Source organism: Meriones unguiculatus, chromosome 7 (assembly GCF_030254825.1).
Source record: "Meriones unguiculatus strain TT.TT164.6M chromosome 7, Bangor_MerUng_6.1, whole genome shotgun sequence".
Taxonomy (NCBI): Eukaryota; Metazoa; Chordata; class Mammalia; order Rodentia; family Muridae; genus Meriones; species Meriones unguiculatus.
The window spans coordinates 40,026,692-40,049,863 of NC_083355.1; the positions used below are offsets into that span (position 1 = coordinate 40,026,692).

At 39.9% G+C, this 23,172-nt stretch overlaps 1 protein-coding gene across 6 annotated transcripts in view; it reads right to left on the reverse strand.

Moving 5' to 3' along the window:
- Rhot1 (ras homolog family member T1) overlaps positions 1-23,172 on the reverse strand; it is a 56,157-nt gene that overhangs the window by 29,150 nt on the left and 3,835 nt on the right. For all 6 annotated transcript variants that reach the window (XM_021630961.2, XM_021630959.2, XM_021630960.2 and 3 more), the window contains exons 2-11: positions 17,229-17,287; positions 13,211-13,292; positions 11,449-11,492; positions 10,952-11,005; positions 10,084-10,136; positions 7,962-8,070; positions 6,838-6,939; positions 1,432-1,530; positions 935-1,043; positions 101-221 (exon numbers count right to left, since the gene is read on the reverse strand). In XM_021630961.2, coding sequence (XP_021486636.1) covers positions 101-221; positions 935-1,043; positions 1,432-1,530; positions 6,838-6,939; positions 7,962-8,070; positions 10,084-10,136; positions 10,952-11,005; positions 11,449-11,492; positions 13,211-13,292; positions 17,229-17,287 — 832 coding nt within the window. The remainder of the gene's footprint in view (positions 1-100; positions 222-934; positions 1,044-1,431; positions 1,531-6,837; positions 6,940-7,961; positions 8,071-10,083; positions 10,137-10,951; positions 11,006-11,448; positions 11,493-13,210; positions 13,293-17,228; positions 17,288-23,172) is intronic.

The window sequence follows — 23,172 nt, forward strand, 5'->3', positions numbered from 1 at the left end:
TTTTAAATCAGTCACAAGACACTTAAAAAGTATGCATATACTAAGCAAAACTTAAAAAACACTTGGCAAGTGAAATAAATGAGAAAGCTAAGGTACATACAGGGGGAATAAATACTCAGGCGTCAGATCCAGATCATCATCATAACCAAATCGCCGAAGTACAGTCCAAGTAGTCTCATGCCTCCCCCTCTGGATAAAAAGTGTATGTAAAAAGAGAAAACCTGAAATAAAGTAAATCAGTAAATACAGTTGATGTGAACACTGTGGCTGTGCCAGCGAGAAAAGCATACAATGTGAGTTAGGTTTGTGAGAACTCCTGGACTAGTTTTGCAGTGAGGAACAAAACAGTCTCCAGCTGTTCAACCCATTTTCCATAAACACCCAGCTTGGCAAGAGCAAGCAATGGACAAAAGGGACAAAGTTACATCCCAAGGAGCACACTGACAGCCAGAGCAACTTGATGAAAACAAACAAGAATGATGTACAGGTCTCCTGGCTTACTTCTATAATAGAAAATTCTAGTTTTAATTTCATTTTTTATTATACCACGACTTAGCAATATACTCAACAAAGAACACTAGAATTGGTAAATCTGACTCATATACACAGCCCCTAGAAGTAATTTTCTCCAAAAGATTGCTTATGAGTAATAAGATGTTTGCTACATGTATCTTGCCTTCATGTAGATCTCTGTATGTCTGATCTAACCAGTTTCCCTGCCTCTAACTTATAGTGACAGTGAAGATAATAATCTCTCACTACTACTGACATTTCCTTAATGTATAAATGATTCTATTTGAAAATATTAAATTTAAAGGGGTGGGAAATGAGCTAGAAATACAATTAAGTGGCAGAATGTCCACTTTGCGTGAGTAAGGCCCTGGCTTAGCCCAGCACTTGGGGAGAAGGTGATGAAAAAAACACCATTTCCTACCTCTTAGCGTCAACCCACTGTCAGCCACACCATCACTTAAGTGCTTTCTAACCACATTCTTGACATCTTCCAGGGCTTGGGGAGCTAAAGGAGTGTTGAAACAAATTCTCTAGCAAAAACATAAAATAAAATACATTTAAAAACAAACCAGAATGTAAATTCATAAAAAGTGTAACACAAAATCAAAGAGCTAGAACTACCAAAAGAAACAAGTTAGTGCCATCTATATTTCCTATTATTTAAGTAAAATGTGTTATACTTGAAGAGAAAAACTGGCAGTACTCCTCACTCTGTTTTAGAAACACAAAGCTCTTTGTGTGGTCACAATACAAAACCCAGAAAGCAAAGTTATTTACAGCTCATCATCCTTCATACACCCACTGAATACCAAGACAGCAAATTACCAAAAAGTCTCCAGTCGTAGGAATAAGAGGCTTTTTATATCTTAGGATTTACTAGTGCAGCTCTTGTTGTTTAAGCTGTAGTAAGACAGCTACCTGAAAGAAGTTGAGTTCAGCATCATTCAGAGTGCCATCGTTATCTTGATCAGATATTTTAAATATACGAGTGAGGGCTTTGATACACGCTGGTTTCATCTATACAACAGGAAGGAAAGAAACAAAATAAATTTTTAATATACAAATTTCACACACAACACCAAGAAAGCTTCTGATAGTTTTCATCTAACATCAAAAAGCTGGTAGCATGAAGAAATGAACTACAGTGTAAAGCATCTTTTTCTTTGTACAGAGGACTGAGCCTATAACTTGCTGGGCAAAGCATTCTATGCTATGCCATCTCCTCAATTCTTGTGTGTCCCATGGTGCTGACACGTGGAAGTCAGAGGACAACTTTGGTTGTCAGGCCTCATCTTTTAACTTGTTTGAGACAGGGTCTATTGTCTGCTTGTGGAAATCCTCCTTCTTAGATTCCCATCTTGACAGAACAAGCAAAACACAGATGAAGACAGAACAAGCCAGAGAATGAGAAGAAGCCAGAAGATTAGAACATATTGCTGAAGTTAGAATGAGGCCAGGCAGAACAATGCAGTCAGAGGCCAAGAGAAAAGACAGTTTGAATCAGTCATGTTGGAGAGGAGTTTGACCCAGGACAGGACAGCTGAGCTGAATCAGCCAGCAAGAGTCAGAAAGAACTAGAAGGTATGAAGCTTATTCAGCACTAAGTCTCAGAGGCTGAAAACATTCTAAGTCTAGATTAGATTGTGTGAAGGCTAGAAGATTCCATGAGGAGGCCTAGGTTACAGATAAGGCAGTAAGAAACAATTAGACAGGTGACTAAAAGATACTGTTCCATCAGGACTAACACGGTAAAAGAACCAACTCCCAAAAGTTATCCTGTGACCTACAGACACACACACACACTCATGTGCATATATACAAACAAATGGAAAAAAAGAAAAACTACTTTGAATAAAGTTTTATTACTTTTTAATTGTGTGTATTTGTCTGTGTGTAGTGGAAGCACATGAGTATAGGTGTTGGCTGCCCCTACAACAGCTGTGAGACACTACATGTGAGTACCAGGAACTGAGCTATAGCTCTTAGCTAGCTCTCTATCTCCCCAAAAGAGAAATTCTTAATAATAAAGAAAAGAGAGAGAGAGAGAGAGAATTTTCTTACAATAATCTTACGTTGTTTTACATGATCTCTCTGGGAGAGTTACTTGATATAGTGAGAACAATTTAAAAAGATTAGAAAGATGAGAAAAATACTTCAACTAGAGAGCACTGGCTAGGGTTTCTTTTATAAGGATATAAAATGGACTATAACTATTTGTTATCCCTCTGTGAAAGCACAAGGAGCTGAGTTCAATGCCCAGCACGCATGTAAAAGCCAGGCACTGTGGCTGGAGCTATAATTCCAGTGCTGGGAAGGTAGAGACAGGAGGAACCTGGGGGATTGCTGGCCAGCCAGCACAGCCAAATTGGCAAGCTTAGGGTTCAGTGAGAAACTGTTTAAAAAACTACTATGGAGCACAACTGAGGAAACCACCCAATGTCTCCCCCTGCCCAGGCTCCATACATACACCTACGCACATACTAGCACTGTAACTCACTATACTACCCTACAAACTGACACACATACACAGAATCATTCAATAATCTAAATATTTCCAAATATTTCCAATATGTCATTCTAAATAGCTAGAATGACATATAAAACAGAATTTGCAGCCTTGGATACAAAGTAAGACCTTGCCCTGCTCCAAAGGAAAAAAATCCTATTAGAGCACTTTAGTTTCTGAAGCATTTCAGACTGATGAAAAAGCGTATCATTACTTACATTCCACCTGATTACTATTATTACCTTTCATTTGTTTTACTTACTTTTTTTTTATAGGGTTTCTCTGTGTAGCCCTGGTTGTCCTGAAACTCACTCACTGTGAGTTGTAGAGCAACTCACAGATTCAACTGCCTCTTTTGTCTGGGACAAAAGTCAAGGACATGGTACTGTTACTACATTTTTAAGGCGAGCTCACAAAACTCAGAATTTCAAGGTCATAAAATCCTTTCTGCATCATTGGAAAAAATTCTGGTATAAGCTTAGACTTCAAGCCTGTACACGTATAAAACAACACAGTGTAAAAGCTGAAATTTTATGTTATGTTATTACTTAGATGTACCTGAGAACTGAGTAGCAGATGGTGTCTTGTCAAGGCTTTACTCAGGGAAGGGGGGAAGGGCAAGGGATCAGCAGATTAGCAGAATTAATAATAGGCCTAAGAACAGAGTAACAGTTAAAGAATTCAGAGTAAACTAATAGGGAATATCACTGGGGTAAAGGCCTCACAGAGAAGTTCCTATAATTGAAAATATTTTCTAAACCAGGAAAAAAGAAGAGAAACCATAGTCAGATTATGGAACAACTCAAGACTAATTAATTATCTTTACCAGGGGTCTGAACTTGTTCTGTCAAGAACACATCAATTATTTTAAGCTTTGGAGCCAAATATGCAAAATTACAGATGGCATATGGGTTTTATTTACATAGCATGCATTCCCTTTTTACTGACAGCATTTAAGAAGTTAATATAGTAACAAGTGAGTGTAATTTTACAGGTCACTAAAGAAAATATAATTTGTCAAGGGGTAGTAGTGTCAGGTGCATCTCTGAGTTGAGGCCAGCCTGGTCAACAGAGCAAGTTCCAGGACAACCAGGGCTACACAGAGAAACCCTATTTCTAAAAATGAAAATAAAACAAAAGTAAAATTAGAATTCTCCAGAGGGGCTTGAATTTTGCTACACTTGGACTCAAATTCATGTTCTCCACAGAAAGATGAGCTATTACTGCTGATCTGCAATGATCAGCAATATGTCCTCTTTTAAAAGTTTGGTTTTTTTTTGTACCAATCTATCCTGCCAAATACTGACATATACCCACAACATGTTTTTGTTTTACTTATGTTTTTGTTTTGTTTTGTTTCGCAAACTCTACACAGTCCTGTTTTATCCCAGAACTTGCTCTGTAGACCAGGCTGGCCTCCAACTCAAGCGATCCTGTCTCTGCCTCCCCAGTCCTGGAACTGAGAGTCTGCGCCACCACACCTGGCTGCACAAATGTTTTTGTTTTTAAATCATCTTTCTTTCTTTACTGGGGGACAGGACGCCTGACTGTGCCATAGCCCATGCATGGAGGTCAGAGGACACACCTCAAAAGCTGGTCCTCTTTTTCCACCATGCAGGTCCAGGGACTGAATTCAGGCAGACAGGCTCAGTGGCAAGGTCTTTGTGCAATGAGACATCACACTAGCCTACAAACAAGATTTTAATTGGGGAATCCATCCCCTGGAAGGCATCTATAGAGATGTTTTAGACTCCACTTTGGTGTCCGTCTGCATTTTAGGATGTGACTACACCACAGACTCATCAGGTCCAGCTAGAGGTTTGTGAGGAAACCAACTACAGAACTATGAACTATGAAAATTTCCTTGGACTTGCATCAAAGCCTAAAGAACAAAGCTACAACTTAGGGTTGTAGCTTAGGGTTAGGAACTGTGAGTGCTAATGACCATCTCCCTGTGTTGGTCTTGTAGAATTGGGTGTGGCACTGTGCACTAGATAGCAGGTGAGCTGGACATTACCAAAACCAGTAATGCTCAAACTGCTCATAGCTGCCACAGCTGTAAACAGATACGGATGCCTGATACGCAATTTGAATATAACATGGTTTCATATATCACAAAATACAATTCTTTCTGATGTTTTCAATTATCAAAAACACATAAAATGTACTGACAGCTCACAGGTTGTACAAAAATTAAGTGTAGGTCAAGTTTGGCTAATGGGTCTCAACTTGCCAACTACTCAATAATATCATAAACTGCAAATTTTTATTAAATTATTTTTAGATTTATTTGTGTGTGCCTGTCTGTCTACATGCCATGCATATGTGAGTGCCTGAAAAGGCCAAAGAATGAGGGCACTACCACCCAGACTCAGGACTTCTGAAAGCCAGGGAAGTACTCTTAACTTCTGAGCCAACTTTCTAGTCCTCTAAAATGTTTATTTTTTTAAATAAAAAATCCTGGCTGCTAAGATTACAGGCATGCATGACCACACCCAGCTGTAATCCCGGCACTTAGGAGGCAGAGGCAGGCAGGCAGATCTCTGTGAGTTCAAGGCCAGACTGGTCTACAAAGTGAGTCGGGGACAGCCAAGGCTACACAAGAGAAACCCTGTCTTGAGGGGAAAAAAAAAAAAAGAGCACCTCAAGCTGGGCATAGTGGCACACACCTTTAATCCTAGCACTTGAGAGACAGAGGCTGGCAAACTGTGAGTTCTAGGCCAGCCTGGTCTTTAAAGTGAGTTCTAAGACAGACAGGTCTGTTATAGAGAAACTCTGTCTCGAAAAACAAAGAAGAAAAAAACTTGCAGGGAACAAGCTAACAACAGCAGCCAGCAGCCCATTTAGAAGAAGAGCAGGAAACTATGTCAGCAGACATCAGAAGATAAAGAAATGAGAGTGGTTACTTCCCTATGATGAAACTAGAACTACTTAACTAGAAGAAACAGTTTGACTAGAAGTGGGACAAAGAGGGAGGGAGTGAAGCTGATGGCTACAGGGTTTCCCTGGGGGATGATATGACAGTGGAGTTAGGTAAGAGGTGCATAACTTTCTGAGCATGTTAAACATCACTTAACTGTATGCCTGAAAGACATGAGCTTTTGTGTTATACATCTAAAAAATCAGTTTTAAATCTACACCAAAACTGTGTTAGACCCTGAGTGTTTCCCAACAGGATTCTTAGTTATGAAAGAGCACATTCGAGGTGCGTCACATGTGCCAGGACAAAAACTACAAGAGGCCTGAGAACGTAAGTGCACACTTGTACTATGAGACTAATTACTGACATAAAACAAAGCAAACAAAACTACTCAAGTTTTTGTTTTGGCTCATAGATTTTCAGTGTTGGTGAGACAAATTAATGGGTAAAGATACTTGCTACCACGCCTGACAACTTCAGTCTGACCCCCGGGACCCAAATAGTGAGGCTAAAAAAGTAATTCTCACAAGCTGTTCTCTGACCCCTCCAGGCATGCCATGGCACACATCTACCTCACACAATAAACAAATGGAAGTTAAGAAAAAAAGTTCATAAAATTAACAGCTGCAAAGTAAGTAAACCATGAATGGAGTCTTGGCTGTTTTGTTAGAGCTGCACATCTGTGTCAGTCACTACCTGAATGAATACTTAATCAGGAAACTCTATGAAGACACAATGTCAGTGTCACTGAACCAGAATACTCAATTTCACAATCTAATAAGCTACACAATTCAATTTCACTAGCCTCCTCTTTATAAAAACTTAAACATTACTAAAATCCACTACCGTACTGGAATGCCTATATCATTCAGTCCCAAAGAACACAGCCTAGGGTTACCTCTTTCTCCTCTGGGCAGTACAGAGGCCCTGTAGGATGAAGAACAGCTTTCTGTGCATAATAAAACAGCTCTGATATATTCTTCAGGTTTTTTGCTGAACACTAAACAACAACAACAACAAAAAAGTTTTAAACTGTATATTCTGAAATCAATTATGATAGATAAAAACAATTTTAAAATATTAACATAGGTCTGAGATCAATTCTCCAACCAGGGACCATGTATGGATATAACCTAGAACCCCTTCTTGGACGAAGCCCATGGCAGGTCAGTATCCAAGAGGCTTCCCTAGTAAGGGGTACAGGAACTGTCTCTGGCATGAACTCTGTGGCTAGCTCTTTGACCTCCCCATCCCCCGTGAGAGGAGCAGCCTAGCTAGCCCACAGAGGAGGACACTGCAGCCAGTCCTAGTGAGACCTAATAAGCTAGGGTCAAATGAAAGGGGAAGAGGACTTCCCCTATCAGTGGACTTAGAGAGGGGCAGGGAGGAGATGAGGGAAGGAGGGAGGGTGGGATTAGGAGGAAATGAGGGAGCGGGATACAGCTGGGATACAAAGTAAATAAACTGTAATTAATATAAAAAAATAAAAATTAAAAAAACAAGAAAAGTAGATGGCATGACAGTGGTCTAAAACTAAAAATAATTTAAAATTCCCCAATCATTTTTTAAAAGAAAATGAACAAATTCTATATTGTAAATAAGCATTTAAAGTGTGAATGATGACACTGTTTCATAATAAAGTTGTATTCATTTGGAAAAAAAATGTTAACATAGGATATTCCTCTCTTGGAACCTCTCAAAAGTTTTTCTTACTTTTTCTTACTACATCTACATCCACTGTCTAAAAGGGGGGTGGGGATGTAGCAGGGAAAAAAGCCAATTTAAGGTAAGAATAAGATTCCTTGAAGAAACTGAAAAACACATTTTCCTTTGTAGATAGTACCAAGGTCTCCATAGAGTGTTAGAAGAAAACTCTTTAAGTTCTCTGTTTAATTTGGTTTATCTGACTTCACAAAGAACAGAAAATGGATTCCATCCCCCATAATCTCCCCTCCCATTCAAAGTCTCAAATGTTGAAGCATTCACCAACAACATATTTCCAAATTAAAGCATGAAGCATACCTCCACACAGGTTTCTATTTCTGTGTATTGGTTCATAATGGGAAGAATGGTCTCCATGCTACTGTACTCCACCAGATCAGATTTGTTCCCAACTAATATCAAAGGCAGCCTGAAATAAATATGGCATGAATGCAATAAAGAAAACAAAAAAAAATGTCAGATTTCTATTTTACCTTATATCATCACCCGATCTAACTAAAGTTTTTATCTAATCTTCCCAGTGTAACTTTTCTACTACAGTCAAGCCAAGGACTCCAGATAGTAGGTTCATACATTCAGTCAACACCCATTTATAGACTTGTTTTAAGCTACACACTCTTCTAAGAATTACAGGCATTAAAAAAAAAGAAAGGTTCCTTAGAGCCTGGAGAGAAGAGCACTGGCTGCTCTTCCAAAGGACCCAGGTTCAATTCCCAGCACCCACATGGTAGCTCCCAACTGTCTGTAACTCCAGTTCCAGATCTTACAACTTCATACAGACAAAACACCGATACACATAAAAAAATGAATAAATAAATCATTCGAAATGTTTTAAGTCAGACAATGGTGGCGCACACCTTTAATCTCAGTACTCAAGAGGCAGAAGCAGGCAAATTGTGAGTTTGAGGTCAGTGTGGTCTTCAAAGTGAGTTCTAAGACAGCCAAAGTTACACACAAAGAAAATTCTACCTCAAAAAAACAAAACAATAAAATAAAATAAAAGGTTTTAAAGCCAGATGGTAGTGGCTCATGCCTTTAATCTCAGCATTTGGAGGCAGAGGCAGACATATAATAAATAATAATTTTTATCCAATTAAACATTAGAAGAAAAATATTTTCATTTGACTTAAAACTGAAAACATTTATTCAAAGAACTATCATTCTACTTAGAAAATTAATGGGTTCTCTTGCTTTTTCCCCCCATCACGCTTGTATCTTCCAAAGGATTGCACAGAACCTCCTTGCATGAATTTCTAACTGAAGATTTACAAAGTATTTAGAGAAGTTATATATAAGCTAGTTAATTTAATTCTCGATACACCCATATGCATCTAGGATAAATATTACCTTTATCCCTGTTACAGATGAGGAAACTAGAGTCCTATGAAGTCAGAGGCCACAGTTTCTAAGTGGCCAAACCAGATCTCAAAGGTTGCTCAACATTTTCCAAGTCCTTGCTCTGCCTAGTGTGCATTATGAGCAATCAGCATTTCCACACCTCATTAAAGCAGCAGCTCAGGAGAGGGCACACAAAACACGCAAAGACAGACTCCCAAACAGACTCCAGTAGCAATTCTTGAACAATATGTAAAATTACTAAACTATTTTATCCTTCAGTAACCATTATAGCATCAGAGACGTTTCCTGCTTTGCTCTCAAATATATTTATTGTTTCTAATCACTCCTGCCCCACAAAAGGTATGTGGTGATATATGAAGGTAAGTGAACAGAGAGGAACTGGTTAAGTCCATTATAAACATGGCTCAGCAGGGAAAAGTACTTGCTGGCAAACCTCAGTTCCATCCTGGAACCAACACAATAAAAGGAGAGAACTAAATCTTATTATTAATATTATTTATTTAAATTTGGTTGGTTGTTTGTTTTTTTTTGTTTTTTCAAGATAGGGGTTTTCTGTATAGCCCTGGCTGTTCTTGAACTGACTTTGTAGACCAGACTAGGATAGCCTCTAACTCACAGACACCTACCTGCCTCTGCCTCCCAAGCGCTGGGCTTAAAGGCATGAGCTTCCACCACCACCACTGGTTCTATTTGTTTTTCATTATTTTATGTGTGAGTGTTTGGCCTGCATGTATGTCTATGTACCACACTCATGCCTGGTGCCTGAGGTAGTGAGCCTCCACATGGACGATGGGAATACAACCTGAGTCTTTTCAAAAAACAAGTGCTCTTCAGTACTTCAGCCCTAAATCCTGCAAGTGACCCTTTTGAGACATGTGTGTGCACATATATATACACACACACAGACATATACACACAAATAAGTAAATAAATATTTGAAAGAAAAAACAAATGCGGGACATTAATAACTGGTGGGTCTAAGTAAGGCTTTACAGCTATGTCTGTTACTGTTTCTTACATCTTTCTCCAAGTTTGAATAGAGGTTACAAAGAAAAAAAAATACCTGCTGTCTTTGTCTGTTCTTTCATTTATGAGAGGAATCCATCGGCTTGTTACCTAAAATAAAAGTAAGTAGGAGTGAAGCAATGATGCAGATCGTCTTTCAAAAGCTGCACACCTTTAATTCCAGCACTCTAGAGGCAAAGGCAGGGAGGTTTCTAATTTCAAGGCCATCCTGGTCTATATACTGAGTTCCAGGTCAGCCAGGGCTACCTAGTGAGATCCCACCTATAAAATTAAATAGATAGATAGATAGATAGATAGATAGATAGATAGATAGATAAAAGTGGGAGATACAAAAAAATAAAAAGCATTCTTTTATTTTTAAGTTTTTATTATTTTATGATTATGCGTGTTCTGTCTGCACATGTGTCTGTACCCCAGGAGCATCCCTGGTGCCAAGGCCAGAGGAGGGCGTCAGATCCCTAGAACTGAAATGGAGTTATAGATGAAGAGTGGCTTCTGGACATCTGGCCCTCTGAGCCATCTCTCCTCTCTATTTTGTTAAGAGTCCCTTAACTTTCAATGGAGGATCAGCTTTGATAAGATTTGCCCCATAAAGCTAAGCATAATGGTACATATTTGGAATCCCAGGCTGAGGCAGGAAGATCATGATCTCTGGGCCAGGCTAGGATACAGAGCAAGACCCTACCTTAAAAACAAAAACAAAAGCCAGGCAATAATGGTCTTTAATACCAGCACTTGGGAGGCAGAGGCAGATGGATCTATGAATTTGAGGATAGACTGTTCTACAGAGTGAATTCCAGGACAGCGAGAGCTACACAGTGAGATCCTATCTCAAAAAAAAAAAAAAAATAATAATAATAAATAGTATCACATTGAAGTTAAATATAGAGAAAATGTAAACATACCTTATCAATAGAATGTTTGTTGTTAACAGCATAAACTATGCAGATGACATTAGCCTAAAAAAATTAAAAATTAGTGACATTTTGAAATAAAATATACACAATAGCACTTGATTTTCAACTACCTAAGATTTTGAGCCAAAGGGGGAAAGGTTTTGGAAGGAAAAAAAAAAAAAATCCTACCTATAAGAAGAAAGTATCCCTAAAGAACTAGAGCAAAAATACATATTCAAACACCAATGACAACAACAAAGAGTTGAGAAACTCCTGGTAAACTGGGAAACTCCTGGTAAACGCCTAGAGAGCACTCAAGAAATGGAGGCATGGGCATCAAGACAAGCCTCAACTACACTGGAATCAAGGCCAGTCTGGGCTACAAGAAACTGTCTCAATCCCCAACTGTCCTTCGAAAAAAACATATTCTTGGTAAGAGAACTAAAAAGATTCATAGGATCATCAGTGCTCATGCGCACACACACACACAATTTTTTAATGCATACCTGTGATATTTCTTGATGAAGTTGTTCATCACTCTGTTCTGCTTCTACAAATGACAAAAGTCAGTGTTTTATATTTCAAAACTTGCATAACTAACAGACAAGATAAAAACAGAACAAAAACTATGCAACATCTGCCTTACAAAATTGACATAGATGGTTCTGTAGTTAAGAGAACTTGTTGCTCTTTCAGAGGACCCTGGTTTGGTTCCCAGCACCTACACAGCAGCACATAATTATCTGTAAGTGCAGTTTCAGGAAATCCTACACCTTCTTCTGGCCTCCATGGTGCTAGGCATGAACGTAATGCATTTCCATGCCTACAGGCACAATAAATTTTCAGCATGCGATAGTGTAGTACCAGGCAAGGAAGCAAACTGAGGGGGATCCAGAGAAAGAAAAAGCCTGACCTAAGATGAGGAACTGTTTAGCAAGGAAGAAGGATTCAAGAGAACAATTCCAGCAGAGAAGGGCAGAGGCCTTGTGTCAAAGATCTAGGCCAGGATCTGATCCAGCTGAAAAAGGGCCAGGCAAAAGAAATCAGCAAGTCAAGAAAGAAGACTTAGTGCTTCAGACACAGAGCCCAAGACCAGAGAATCTGGACACTATCAGCACAGTGGGCAGGAGTAATAACAAGAAAGGCCCAGAGGCAAAACTGTGTCCTGACAATGAAGAATTCCCTTTCTGGGCTGGTAGGATTGCTCAGTGGATAAGGGCTCTTGCTGCCAGGCCTGATGACCTAAGGGCGATTTGAAGAACCCACATAGTGAAGGAGAGAATCAAATCCAACAAGGTATCCTCTGACCTCCACACAGAATGAGACACACTGATGTTCACACAGATAGTAAATGAATAAAGTCAGTAATATGTATAGTTTAACGATTATCACAAACAGGTGAACTCTGTGTTCACATGTGTGTACACATGTGTGTACACCAGTGAGCTCTGGATGTGCCCGGCTCTGCTCCTGCCCAGTGCTGCTGTTACAACCACAGTGCCCAGCCTTTTACTTGGGTACCAGGGATCTGGTTCCAGGTCCTTACGTTTGCTCGGCAAATACTTTAACTACAAAGCAATTTCCTCGGCTCCCAAAGTGACCGTTTTAATAAATTTTTTGTAACCAAGGTAGAGAAATTTAAAAACACACACAGAGTTTAACAAATCATTGTAATATATGCATCCATGTGTATGATCCTGGAGACCAAATCAGGGCTGGGCAAGCACTAGGTAAATGAGCGACATCCCCATCCTCTTAACAAATTTTACAATTCAGAACTTTCTTACTCTTATTTTAAGTATGTGTGTATAGTACACATACATGTATGTTCACATATTCACATTTGTGTGATCACAAGTGTATGGGTGTACATGCTACATGTGTCTGTAGTGGCTACAGGCCCTGGATAACCCTGAGGCTGGAGTTACATGAGGTTCTGAACCATCTGATGTAGATGCTGGGGACTGGACTCAGGTCCACTGCAAGAGCAGTATGTGAACTTTTTTTATTTTTTTGTTGTTTTTTTCAAGACAGGGTTTCTCTGTGTAGCCTTGGCTATTCTGGACTCGCTTTGTAGACCAGGCTGGGGCTGGTCTCGAACTCACAAAGATCCACCGGCCTCCCAGAGTGCTGGGATTATAGGCATGTGCCACCACACCCAGCTATAGCATGTGATCCCAAACGCTGAACTTGTGAACACTTTTAAAAGCTCAGCAACGTTAAGCTCAGCGAGGTCAACTGCCTCACCCATAAGAGGCCACTCATTACCTGAGTAATCGACAATGTGTGTTGGAACTCTCTCAGGGGTGACATCCGCTGGAATGGTGATTTCTTCTGCCCGAGGAGGAACCTTTATTTGAAAAAATATATATAAAAAAGAATAAATGTGGTGAAATTATTCATCAAACTTATTAATAGACCAATAGATTTATCTATATCAGGCCCTTCTTTTCAGAGTTATCCTTGTAGATATTCACTGCATTTTAAAATGCTTTCATTGGGGCACTTCATCAGATTAGCAAAACTACAATAAAAACATTTTTTAAGGGCCAGCAAGATGGGTCAGTAGGTAAGGGTGCTTGTGAAGTCTGAGTTTGACCCCCCAAACCCTCCTGTGTTCTGTGGGTGCGTATGCATAGAGAAAGGTAACAAATAAAAATGCAATAAAAGTTAACAATAAAATAAAAATCAAAGGAAAAAACAACTTTTCAGCTGGGGTATAGTTCAACGGCAGAGCACTTGGCTAGCAAATGTCCGGCCCTAGGTAGTCAGAGGCCGTATTATGGATATCCACAACTTAAGACAATTTTTCCACAACTTAAGACAATTTTTCTACAAACTTAAGACAATTCTCTGTTTGGTCTTCAAACATTAGATTTTTAAAAATAAATTGTTCTCATTGTATTCTGTTAAGAATTTAAGATGCTTTACAAGTAAGGAGCTATTCTAATCTGAGGTGATCTTGATGGGTGTAACTCAAGTAGGAGAACTTATCTGGGTTTAATCTTCAGCCTTGCAAAACCCACAAAAGCACAAAGCGACAACTGTCAAGGTAACCAATAAATATTAATTTTGTCTAGGCTAAATGATAACTGGTTGGCTCCACAGGCCTTGTGTTTAGTAATTTCACATTTTAGAAAGACTGAATAATTTTTTAGTTTGTTTTATTTATATATTTATTATAATGAATTCACTTTGTATCCCCACTGTAGCCCCTTCTTTCATTCCTTCCCAATCCCGCCCTCTCCCTCCCTCTTCTTCCTCTATGCCCCTCCCCTAGTCCACTGATAGGGAGAGGTCCTCTTCCCTTTCTATCTGATCCTAGTTTATCAGGTCTCATTAGGGCTGGCTGTATCATCTTCCTCTGTGGCCTGGCAAGGCTGCACCCCCCAGAGGGAGGTGATCAGAAGCTGGCCACTGAGTTCATGTCTGAGATAGCACCTGTACCCCTTACTAGGGTACCCACTTGGAAACTGAGCAGCCAATGGGCTTCCTTAGAACAGAGGGTCTAGGTCCTCTCCATGCACGGTCCTTGGTTGGAGTAGCCTTCCCTGCAGGGCCCCCTGAAGACTGCATATTTTCAACAAAACTGTGGAATGTGGTGGCTCATTCTTTTACTTTAATTAATTTATTTTTATGCATATGGATTTTGCTTGCATGTTTATCTGTGAAACTCATGCATACCTGTTGCCCTTGGAGGCCAGAGAAGGGAACTGGATTCCCTAGAACAGGGTTAGCAGACAGCTGTGAGCCACCATCTGGGTACTGGGATTCAAACCCAGTCCTCTAGAAGAGCACCTAGTGCTCTTAACTGCTGAGCATCTCTTTGGCTCCAACTGTATGACTTTTATCCCCACTCAAGAGAAATACCCTAAAACAACCCTATCTTCAGTTAAACATTTAAAACTTCCTTATTCCTTGAGACAGGGTCTCATTCTATAGTCCTAGCTGGATGGGAACTCACTGTGATTCCTTAACTTTGTTTATTTATTGTGTGCACGGGCATCAGAGCACACAATGGAGTTCAGTGTGTTGTCAGTTTTGTACTTCCACTATGTGGGTCCTGGGAATGAAAATCAGGTTGTCAGTGTTGGAAGGAGGCACCTTTTCTCACTGAGCCATCTTGCTAGCTCCTCAGTTAAACCTCTGTTGAGAACTTTAGGTATTATACCCTAAGTAATTCTAAAGTAATGCTAATGATTCCACAATATACTTCCAAAATTAACAAGTTACAGTTTGACTCTTCTTTTGTTTTGTTTTCATTTTTGAGACTGGGTTTCTCTGTGTAGCCTTCGCTGTCGAGGAACTGTATAGACCAGGCTGGCCTCAAACTCACAGAGATCTACCTGTTTCTGTCTCCCAAATGTTGGGATTAAAGGGGGCTACCACCACTGCTTCCCAGCAATTTAATTCTTCAATGCAAAAGAGAAAAAAAGACACAGCACAGAACTGTAAATGCTGAAAACAAATTTACAATGGGTTTACATTTAAAAAGGGAGCTATTGCACAGCAGTAAAACCCTTGCTGGTACACAGACCCTAGACTCAATCCCAGCCACCAAAAAAATCCAGAAAAACAGAGACACTGTTGTGACACATCAAATTCCTCAGCAATAAAACTGTAAGATTATTTCTTTCTAAACAAGAGTAAAGAAAGGATAAATGAGCCAGGGGAGGTGGTGCACGCCTTCGATATCTGCATTCAGGGAGACAGAGGTAGGCAAACCTCTGTGAGTTCAAGGAGAGCCTGGTCTGCAAAACCAGGACAGCCAAGGCTTCACAAAAAAAAACAAAAAAAACAAAAAAAAACAAAAAAAAAAAACACAACCCTGTACCAATGGCCCCCCCAAAAAAGGGAAATACAAACTCTGACATAATTTTATTTCTATGTGTGAGCGCATGTACTTGCGTGTGTGTTAGGGGTGGGGGGAGGTGGGGAGATACATGCCAGAAGAATGTGGATGCCCTAGAGCCAAAGTTATGGAAGCCATGAGTCACCTAAGGTGTGCTGGGAATCGAACATGGGCTCTCTGGAAGAACAGCATGTGCTCTTAGGTAATAAGCTATCTCTCCAGCCCCAAACTCTGACATTAACAATACTTAGGAAAAAATAAAAAACAAGTCAGGCCTGTAAACCCAGCATTTGGGAGGCAGAAGTGGAAGGATCAGAAAAAAATTCAAGACCAGCCATGGCTACATAGTAAGTTTGAGACCAACCTGTACTATATAGGCTATGTCTCAAAATAAATAAATAAATAAATACATAAATACATAAATACATAAATAAGCAAACCAACAACAACAAAGTCCAAATTTTTGCTATGCTGTTTTCCATAGCAATACCCTAACGTTACAAGAGCCAGCATCTCCTCACTCAGGAATTTTAAAATGTAAGTAAGCTTAGGGTGGTGGTGCATACCTGTAATCCCAGCAACAAGGAAGCAGAGGCATGAGGATCAAGAGTTTAAAGTCATCCTGAGCTATGTAATAAGTTTGAAACTAGCCTAGGGTGCATGAGACCCTGTCTCAAAATACCAGTAACGGTAAACATAATAACAAAACTAAAACTACCTGGTTTCTGGTGGCACTTCATTATTATAATTTAATGTCATACACAACAATTCTTTGGATCTGTAGACAAAACAGAATGAACTCACTTCTAATTTGTAAAATGAAATAGGTAGGTAATAGCTGCATCAGAATTCTAATATTTCTGACAAAAACATCTCAGTGACAGGCAAGAAGGCAAGAGGTACCTACACCGTAATCTGGTTTCAATCCACACAATACTCTGCATCTCTTTCTGGAAAACATTTTACCTCTAAGAACAGGTTACACGGCTGATACGATTTCTGGATCTTTTTTGCCACCATTTTACAGATGAGACAACTACGATCCAGGGATGACAAATGACAACGCCATTGGCTGGTGAAATGGCTCGGCGACGTGCCCCCAGACTGATAGTCGAGGTGGAACCTCAGGACTCACATGGAGGGAACAGAGAACTGACTCACACAAGGTGTCCTCTGACCTCCATGCTGTGCTGCGGCATGCACGGGCAGTGCAAACACAAACACACAATGTACAAGAAAATTAACTGCAAAGTCAAAGGCACATAATGAGAACTTAGGCTGTTTCATAAGGTGATGTCCTCTACAAACTAACAAGAGCTTTTTAAAACCTAACTGGTGAAGAAACACATGAAGGTGGCACTGATATAATTTTAACTTATTTTTTTTATAAATCTAAAACCAAAACTAAATATGACAAAGAAATTAAATGTTTACCTCTTCTGGAAATTCTTCACTGACCAGAGACATAATCAGTGATGTCTTCCCAACTCTGGCTGTTAAGAGAAAAATCATCACTTTAATAAACCACTTAGTCACACACGCGACCATTTGAGAATAACTGTATCTTAGTATATATTTCCTAAAAGTTCATTCTTCTATGTAGCCAAAGTATCATGTCAGAGGTATGAAATTAACTATAAATACAGTACTATCATCCACCTTACTGACTTTATTCACTACTATCCTTTATACCTTTATAGAAAATGGAAAAAATTGGTTGCCAAGTCTCTTTAGTCTCATTTATACTGGAAGCATTGTTTGAGTCAGAGGTTCAGTAGCCTAGGCTGGACTTGAACTCAAAATGTATATGTAGTTTAGAATGACCTTGAGATTTTCTTCTTCTCTCTCTCTTTCTGAGAAAGGGTCTTACTATCTATCTATCTCTGGCTGTCCTGGAAGTCACTGTATCAAGTTGGCCTTAAACTCAGAAATCCCCTTGCTCTGCCTCCTGAGCCCTGCATATCACCATGCTTAAGACTTTCAATTTTCTAAAATTAAAATTATGCTACTAAAAAATGCCAGTAAGTACTATTTTAAGTTATTTTAGTGGTAAAAATCGGAAGTTCTAGATTTGACCCAACAGATATTTCAGGAGCACTTCTATGTATCTTAAGATGTGTGGAACAGTTCTGCATTAGGCCACTGTGTGTCCTTTTATAAAAATTACATCCTAACAGGCTTTAGGGGTATCATCAAAAAGTGAATACCGGGCCGGAGAGATAGCTCAGAGGTTAAGAGTACTGTCTGCTCTTCCTAAGGTCCTGAGTTCAATTCCCAACAACAACATGGTGGCTCACAACCATCTATGATGAGATCTGGTGCCCTCTTCTGGTGTGCAGGTGTACATGCAGGCAGAATACTGTACACATAATAAATAAATAAATCCTTTTTTAAAAGTCAACACCATTTCTACACAGGAGGATAAACTGCCATCCCTAATTCAGGTTTCTTATTTTGCACTAGAATTCTGTTAATTTTTCTCATTACTATTAGGGGAGACCTACTACTACCCTGCCCAAGTTAGTCTGGAACTCCTGGAGAGTCCTCCAAGCAGTCCTCCCACCCCCTGAGTGCTAGAAACACTGGCACCTGCCATAATGGACTTAGCCTGAGGTTTTAAGTTTGCCTCTGCTTGCCCTTTTGCCTGATTCTGGTATTTTCATTTAAACATTTCCCAGTTCCCAACTTTCCACCCTCATTAATCTACCAACAATAAACATTTCTTACACACCCTTCATTTTCTAATTGAACCTTTTAAACTCTCAGCATACTGAACTACCACATCACATTGGAATCGTTCTCATGAAAAGCGCCATCTACCTGCAGCTCACCTACCTAATCTCATTTCCCACTGCTGTCCACTCATTTGTTTGCACAAATAAGGCCACTCTATGTTTCACACGGCACAAGCACTGACTTTGTACCATACATGCTAATGTATGTATATATGGTTTTTATTTGTGAGTTTCTTGTTGTTGTTGTTGCTGTTGTTTGTTTGTTGTTTGAGACAGGGTTTCTCTGTGTAGCCCTGGCTGTCCTGGAACTCACTCTGCAGATAAGGCTTGAATTCTGCCTCTGTCTCCTGAGTGCTGGGATTTTAGGCATGCACCACCATGGCTTAATCATCTCTTTGGGGCACTTTAGTCCTACCTCTACCTAAAGACCCCCAAAGCTACCATAGCTCTCACTGCCTCCACTTCTTCCACTAAACCACTTCTGTGGCGTGACATATAAGCTACTATGAATGTAACATACATACTTACCATGTATGCATCTACATGAACACAATAACCAGATATGTGTAAACAAGTGGCTGATACGTCAGATCTGCTAATTTTCCATGAATGGAGGCTCTGCAGCACTATCTGGCTGGATGTCTCTGCGCCCAGGCACAGCTGCACTGCCAGCGGAACAATTCCTACAGTTCCTACCTCCCAACGCTTCTCAAACTCTTGTTCAAAGCTTTCTTTTCTTTCATTTTCTTTATTTTCTTCCTTTGTTGTTGTTGTTGTTATTGTTGTTTGTCAAGACAAGGTTTCTTTGTGTAGCCCTGGCTGTTCTGGATTCACTCTGTAGACCAGGCTGGCCTCGAACCCACATGCCTTCAAACCCAACACTCAGGAGGCAGAGGCAGGTAGATTTCTGTGAGTTAGAAGCTAGCCTGGTCTGTAGAGTGAGTTCCAGGACAGCCAGAGAAATCCTGTCTAAAAAAAAAAAAAAAAATCTAAAATAAATGAACTGTAAAATTCATTGTATCCAGGGGCTGGAGTGATGTTAAAAGCACTGGTGCTCTTCCAGAGGTCTCAAGTTCAATTCCCTGCAACCATATGGTGGCTCACAACCATCTATAACATGATCTGACGCCCTCTTCTGGCATGCAGGTGTACATGCATGCATTAAATTTTTAATTAATTTAAAAAATCATTGTATCCAATATGTTCCTAGTAAAAAGCTAAGGCTGAAATTCCATATAGCAAAGTAGAGTATGGAACTATGACAAGCAGCTTCAAAATCTCTTGCAATTTCCTAACAACAGCTAGTCTATTCCTATAACTATACAAGTTCATCTTATTGAGAGAACCATTTTAGGAGATACAGACTAGACAGCTTCAGAATAAGGGTTGGTCACCAGAAAAATCTAACCTCATGAGCAGAAGGTTGGAAAGAGATTGAAAAGGAGGACTGGCACTTGAGTCCAACCACATGATAATGGGTTAATCATCACTGAAAAAAAGACCCCATATAAAACCTCTAGGCATCACATCTCAGGAGAACATCCAGGTTAGTGAACACACCAGCAAGGTGGTACACCCGCTCCATGCAAAGTTCCTGATCCCTCCAACCTTTCCTTGTGCATCTCTCCATTTAGCTGCTCATCTGCAAGATGGTAAGTGTACCATTTTCTAGGAAATCAGTGAACCTGAGAGGGGTGGTGAGAAGCCTCCTTCCAAGTGTTTGACTACAAACCCTACTTGTACCTAACATCCAAAGTGAGAACAATCTTGGACCCTTGTCTTTCAGTTTGTAAGAGTGGCTACCTTCTTGAGGTAGCATTAGAACTAAGGAGAATTCTAGGACACCAAGCTGATGGCAAAGAACTGGTGTCAGAATGCAGAGGACAGGAAAGTCTCATGTTTATCAAAGTAAATCATTTCTCAAAAATAAAACAAAAACCTGAGAACATAACATCTTCTACCCAAGCAGATCCACACAAACACATGTGTCTCCTCAAACTAAGAAACACACATGTAGTGAGATTTTTGGTTTCTTTAAAATCATAGAAATGAAGGCTAGAGAGATGGCTCAGAGGTTAAGAGCACTGGCTGCTCTTTCAGCGATCCAGAGTTCAATTTCCAGAAATGACACGGTGGCTCACAACCATCTATAATGAGATCTGGTGCCCTCTTCTGGCATGTAGGTGTACATGCAGGCAGAACACTGTATACATAATAAATAAATCTTAAAAAAAAAAAAAGAAATGGCCGAGCACGTGGCACACACTCAGGGAGGTTGAGGAAGGCAGATCTCTGTGAGTTCAAGGCCAGCCTGGTCTACAAACTGATCCAAGACAGACTACAAAGAGAAACCCTATCTTGAAACAAACAAACAAACATACAAATATATTATGTTTTTATTTTAATCCCAGGTGTGGGATATAGGGCTGCTTCAAATTGACCACAGCAGTTAACTATAATTGTCTCATGCTCTGGCTGGGACATGATTTTGCCATCTGGACAGTTTACGTATGGAATTCTGGGGACTCTTGAGAGGATATAAATTCAATGGCCCCCCTGCTGTTGTTGCTGGTTAAAGCTATCCTGAGATATAAAGATCAAACTTGCCCAAGGAACTCAATGTCCCTAATCAGCAGGAAGTAGTCTGCCAATATCGACGGCCCCTTTCCCCTCTTTTTTCCTATCTAGTGTTGGGGGTTTGGATGGGATAGGGGTGGTGTAGGGAGTTAGGAAAAAGATCCCAATAAAATAGCCAAAAATCCAGTTACACATAAAAATCTGAACTTCTGCTTTCCAAGATTTATCTCTTTGTGCAGATCCCTTTAGCTCATTTGATATTTACATAATTGTCTACATACAAACTTTAGTCTTACATACTACATGGAGATAATATGAAAAACATTTTAAATAAGACAACCAAACTGTCATAGAAGGGGCCAAGTACTATGTTCAATCCTTCTACTTAAAACAAAGGATCACAGGGAGCAGAGAGGAAAGGAGAAAAGAAAGCAACCCACTTCTTAAGTCTGTAAACAAAATGTCAGAAAAGCCAACCGGGGCTGTCGTACAGGTCTGTGGCAGATCACTGGCTTATCATGTACAAGACGCTGGGAGGGGAAGGGGAAAGGGTCATTTGAAAAGAACAAAACTAGCTGGCATGCCTTTACTCCCAGAGGAGACAGGCACACTGCCTTTTTCCCCCAGACAGCGTCTCTCTGTAACCCGGCTGTACTGGAACTATGTAGACGAAGGCAGCCTCAAGCCCACACGCACTTGCCTCTGCCATCCAAGTGCTGCAATTAAAGGTGTGCACCTTGTTCATTCTGCCGGTGGGTATGCTTGTGCACCACCTGTATATAGTGCCATCGGAGGCCAGAGGGGAACATAAGATCCCCACACCTGGAGTTCCTATCTACCTATCACCCATCAATTTATCTGTCACGTAATATTTATTCTTTTACGTTGGCTCACTATATAGCTAACTCACTCATTCACAACCCAACTTATGGCATTTGTAAATCATTCTCTAGACTGTACAGAACATATCCTTAGCCACAGGATGTGCTCCTAAACCAGTGGTTCTCAACCTGTAGGTCACGACACAGGAGTCACATATCAGATATCCTGCATATGAGATATTTACATTAAAATTCATAACAGTAACAAAATTACAGCTATGAAGTAGCAACAAAAATAATTTTATGGTTGGGGGTCACCACAACATGAGGAACTATAATGAAGGGTGACAGCATTAGGAAGGTTGAGAAACACTGTTCTAGATAATGGGTATAAACTATTAATATATCTACAGCAATTTAATCTTTAATATTTTTTAAATGGAAAGCAACAGGCTTTAAAGTGGCCTTAGGAAGTTTTCTAAAATAAATGTTGGTTTATACTCAAAGTCTCTTAGATTTACGCCAGTTTATACCTGAAGAACCATTCTTCATCCTCATCAATTCTCTAAAGCCTCTAGTGTTTTGAGACATTAATTTCCTTGAGAAGACAAGCAAGACATGAAATAAACATGTTACTGCCACAGTAACTCCCTTATCTAATTTACAGCCAGAACACAGACCTCTCCCAGACCTCGCAGGGCAAGAGGACGAGAGAATGGATAAATGTTGTCCCTTCTGATCCTGACATAACCGTATCCATTGGATTTAAGGCAAGAGGTCAAACCTGTGGGCAGTCCATGCCTGCAATCCCTGAGGCTTATAAATCTGAGGACAACCTATAGTACCTAACAAATCCCAGGCAGTAAGTAAGAGCACCAATGAATGAAGTTGCCACCGCCTGGTTCAGGGACAGACACTAGCAGGAATACAAAGTAACAGAGTAACACAAAAGAATGCACTTGAAATCCACAATACCAGAAAGGATAGATACTCCTTTATCTTTGCCTCCCCTAACCCCAACCATCTCAAAGCAACTGAAAATTAGATACAATTAACAAGCATATTAAAAACTCAAATCACAGTCACTTTTCTCTAATACCAAAGGAATAGATAATAAATGTGTCAGATCTATATTAAAATAGTCTCTGACACACATTTACCTACCATTTGATCATTTCATATTTAAGTCCTGTCGGTGTGTGCATGTGTGTGTAAGACAGTATCTCATTATGTAGCCTAGACTTT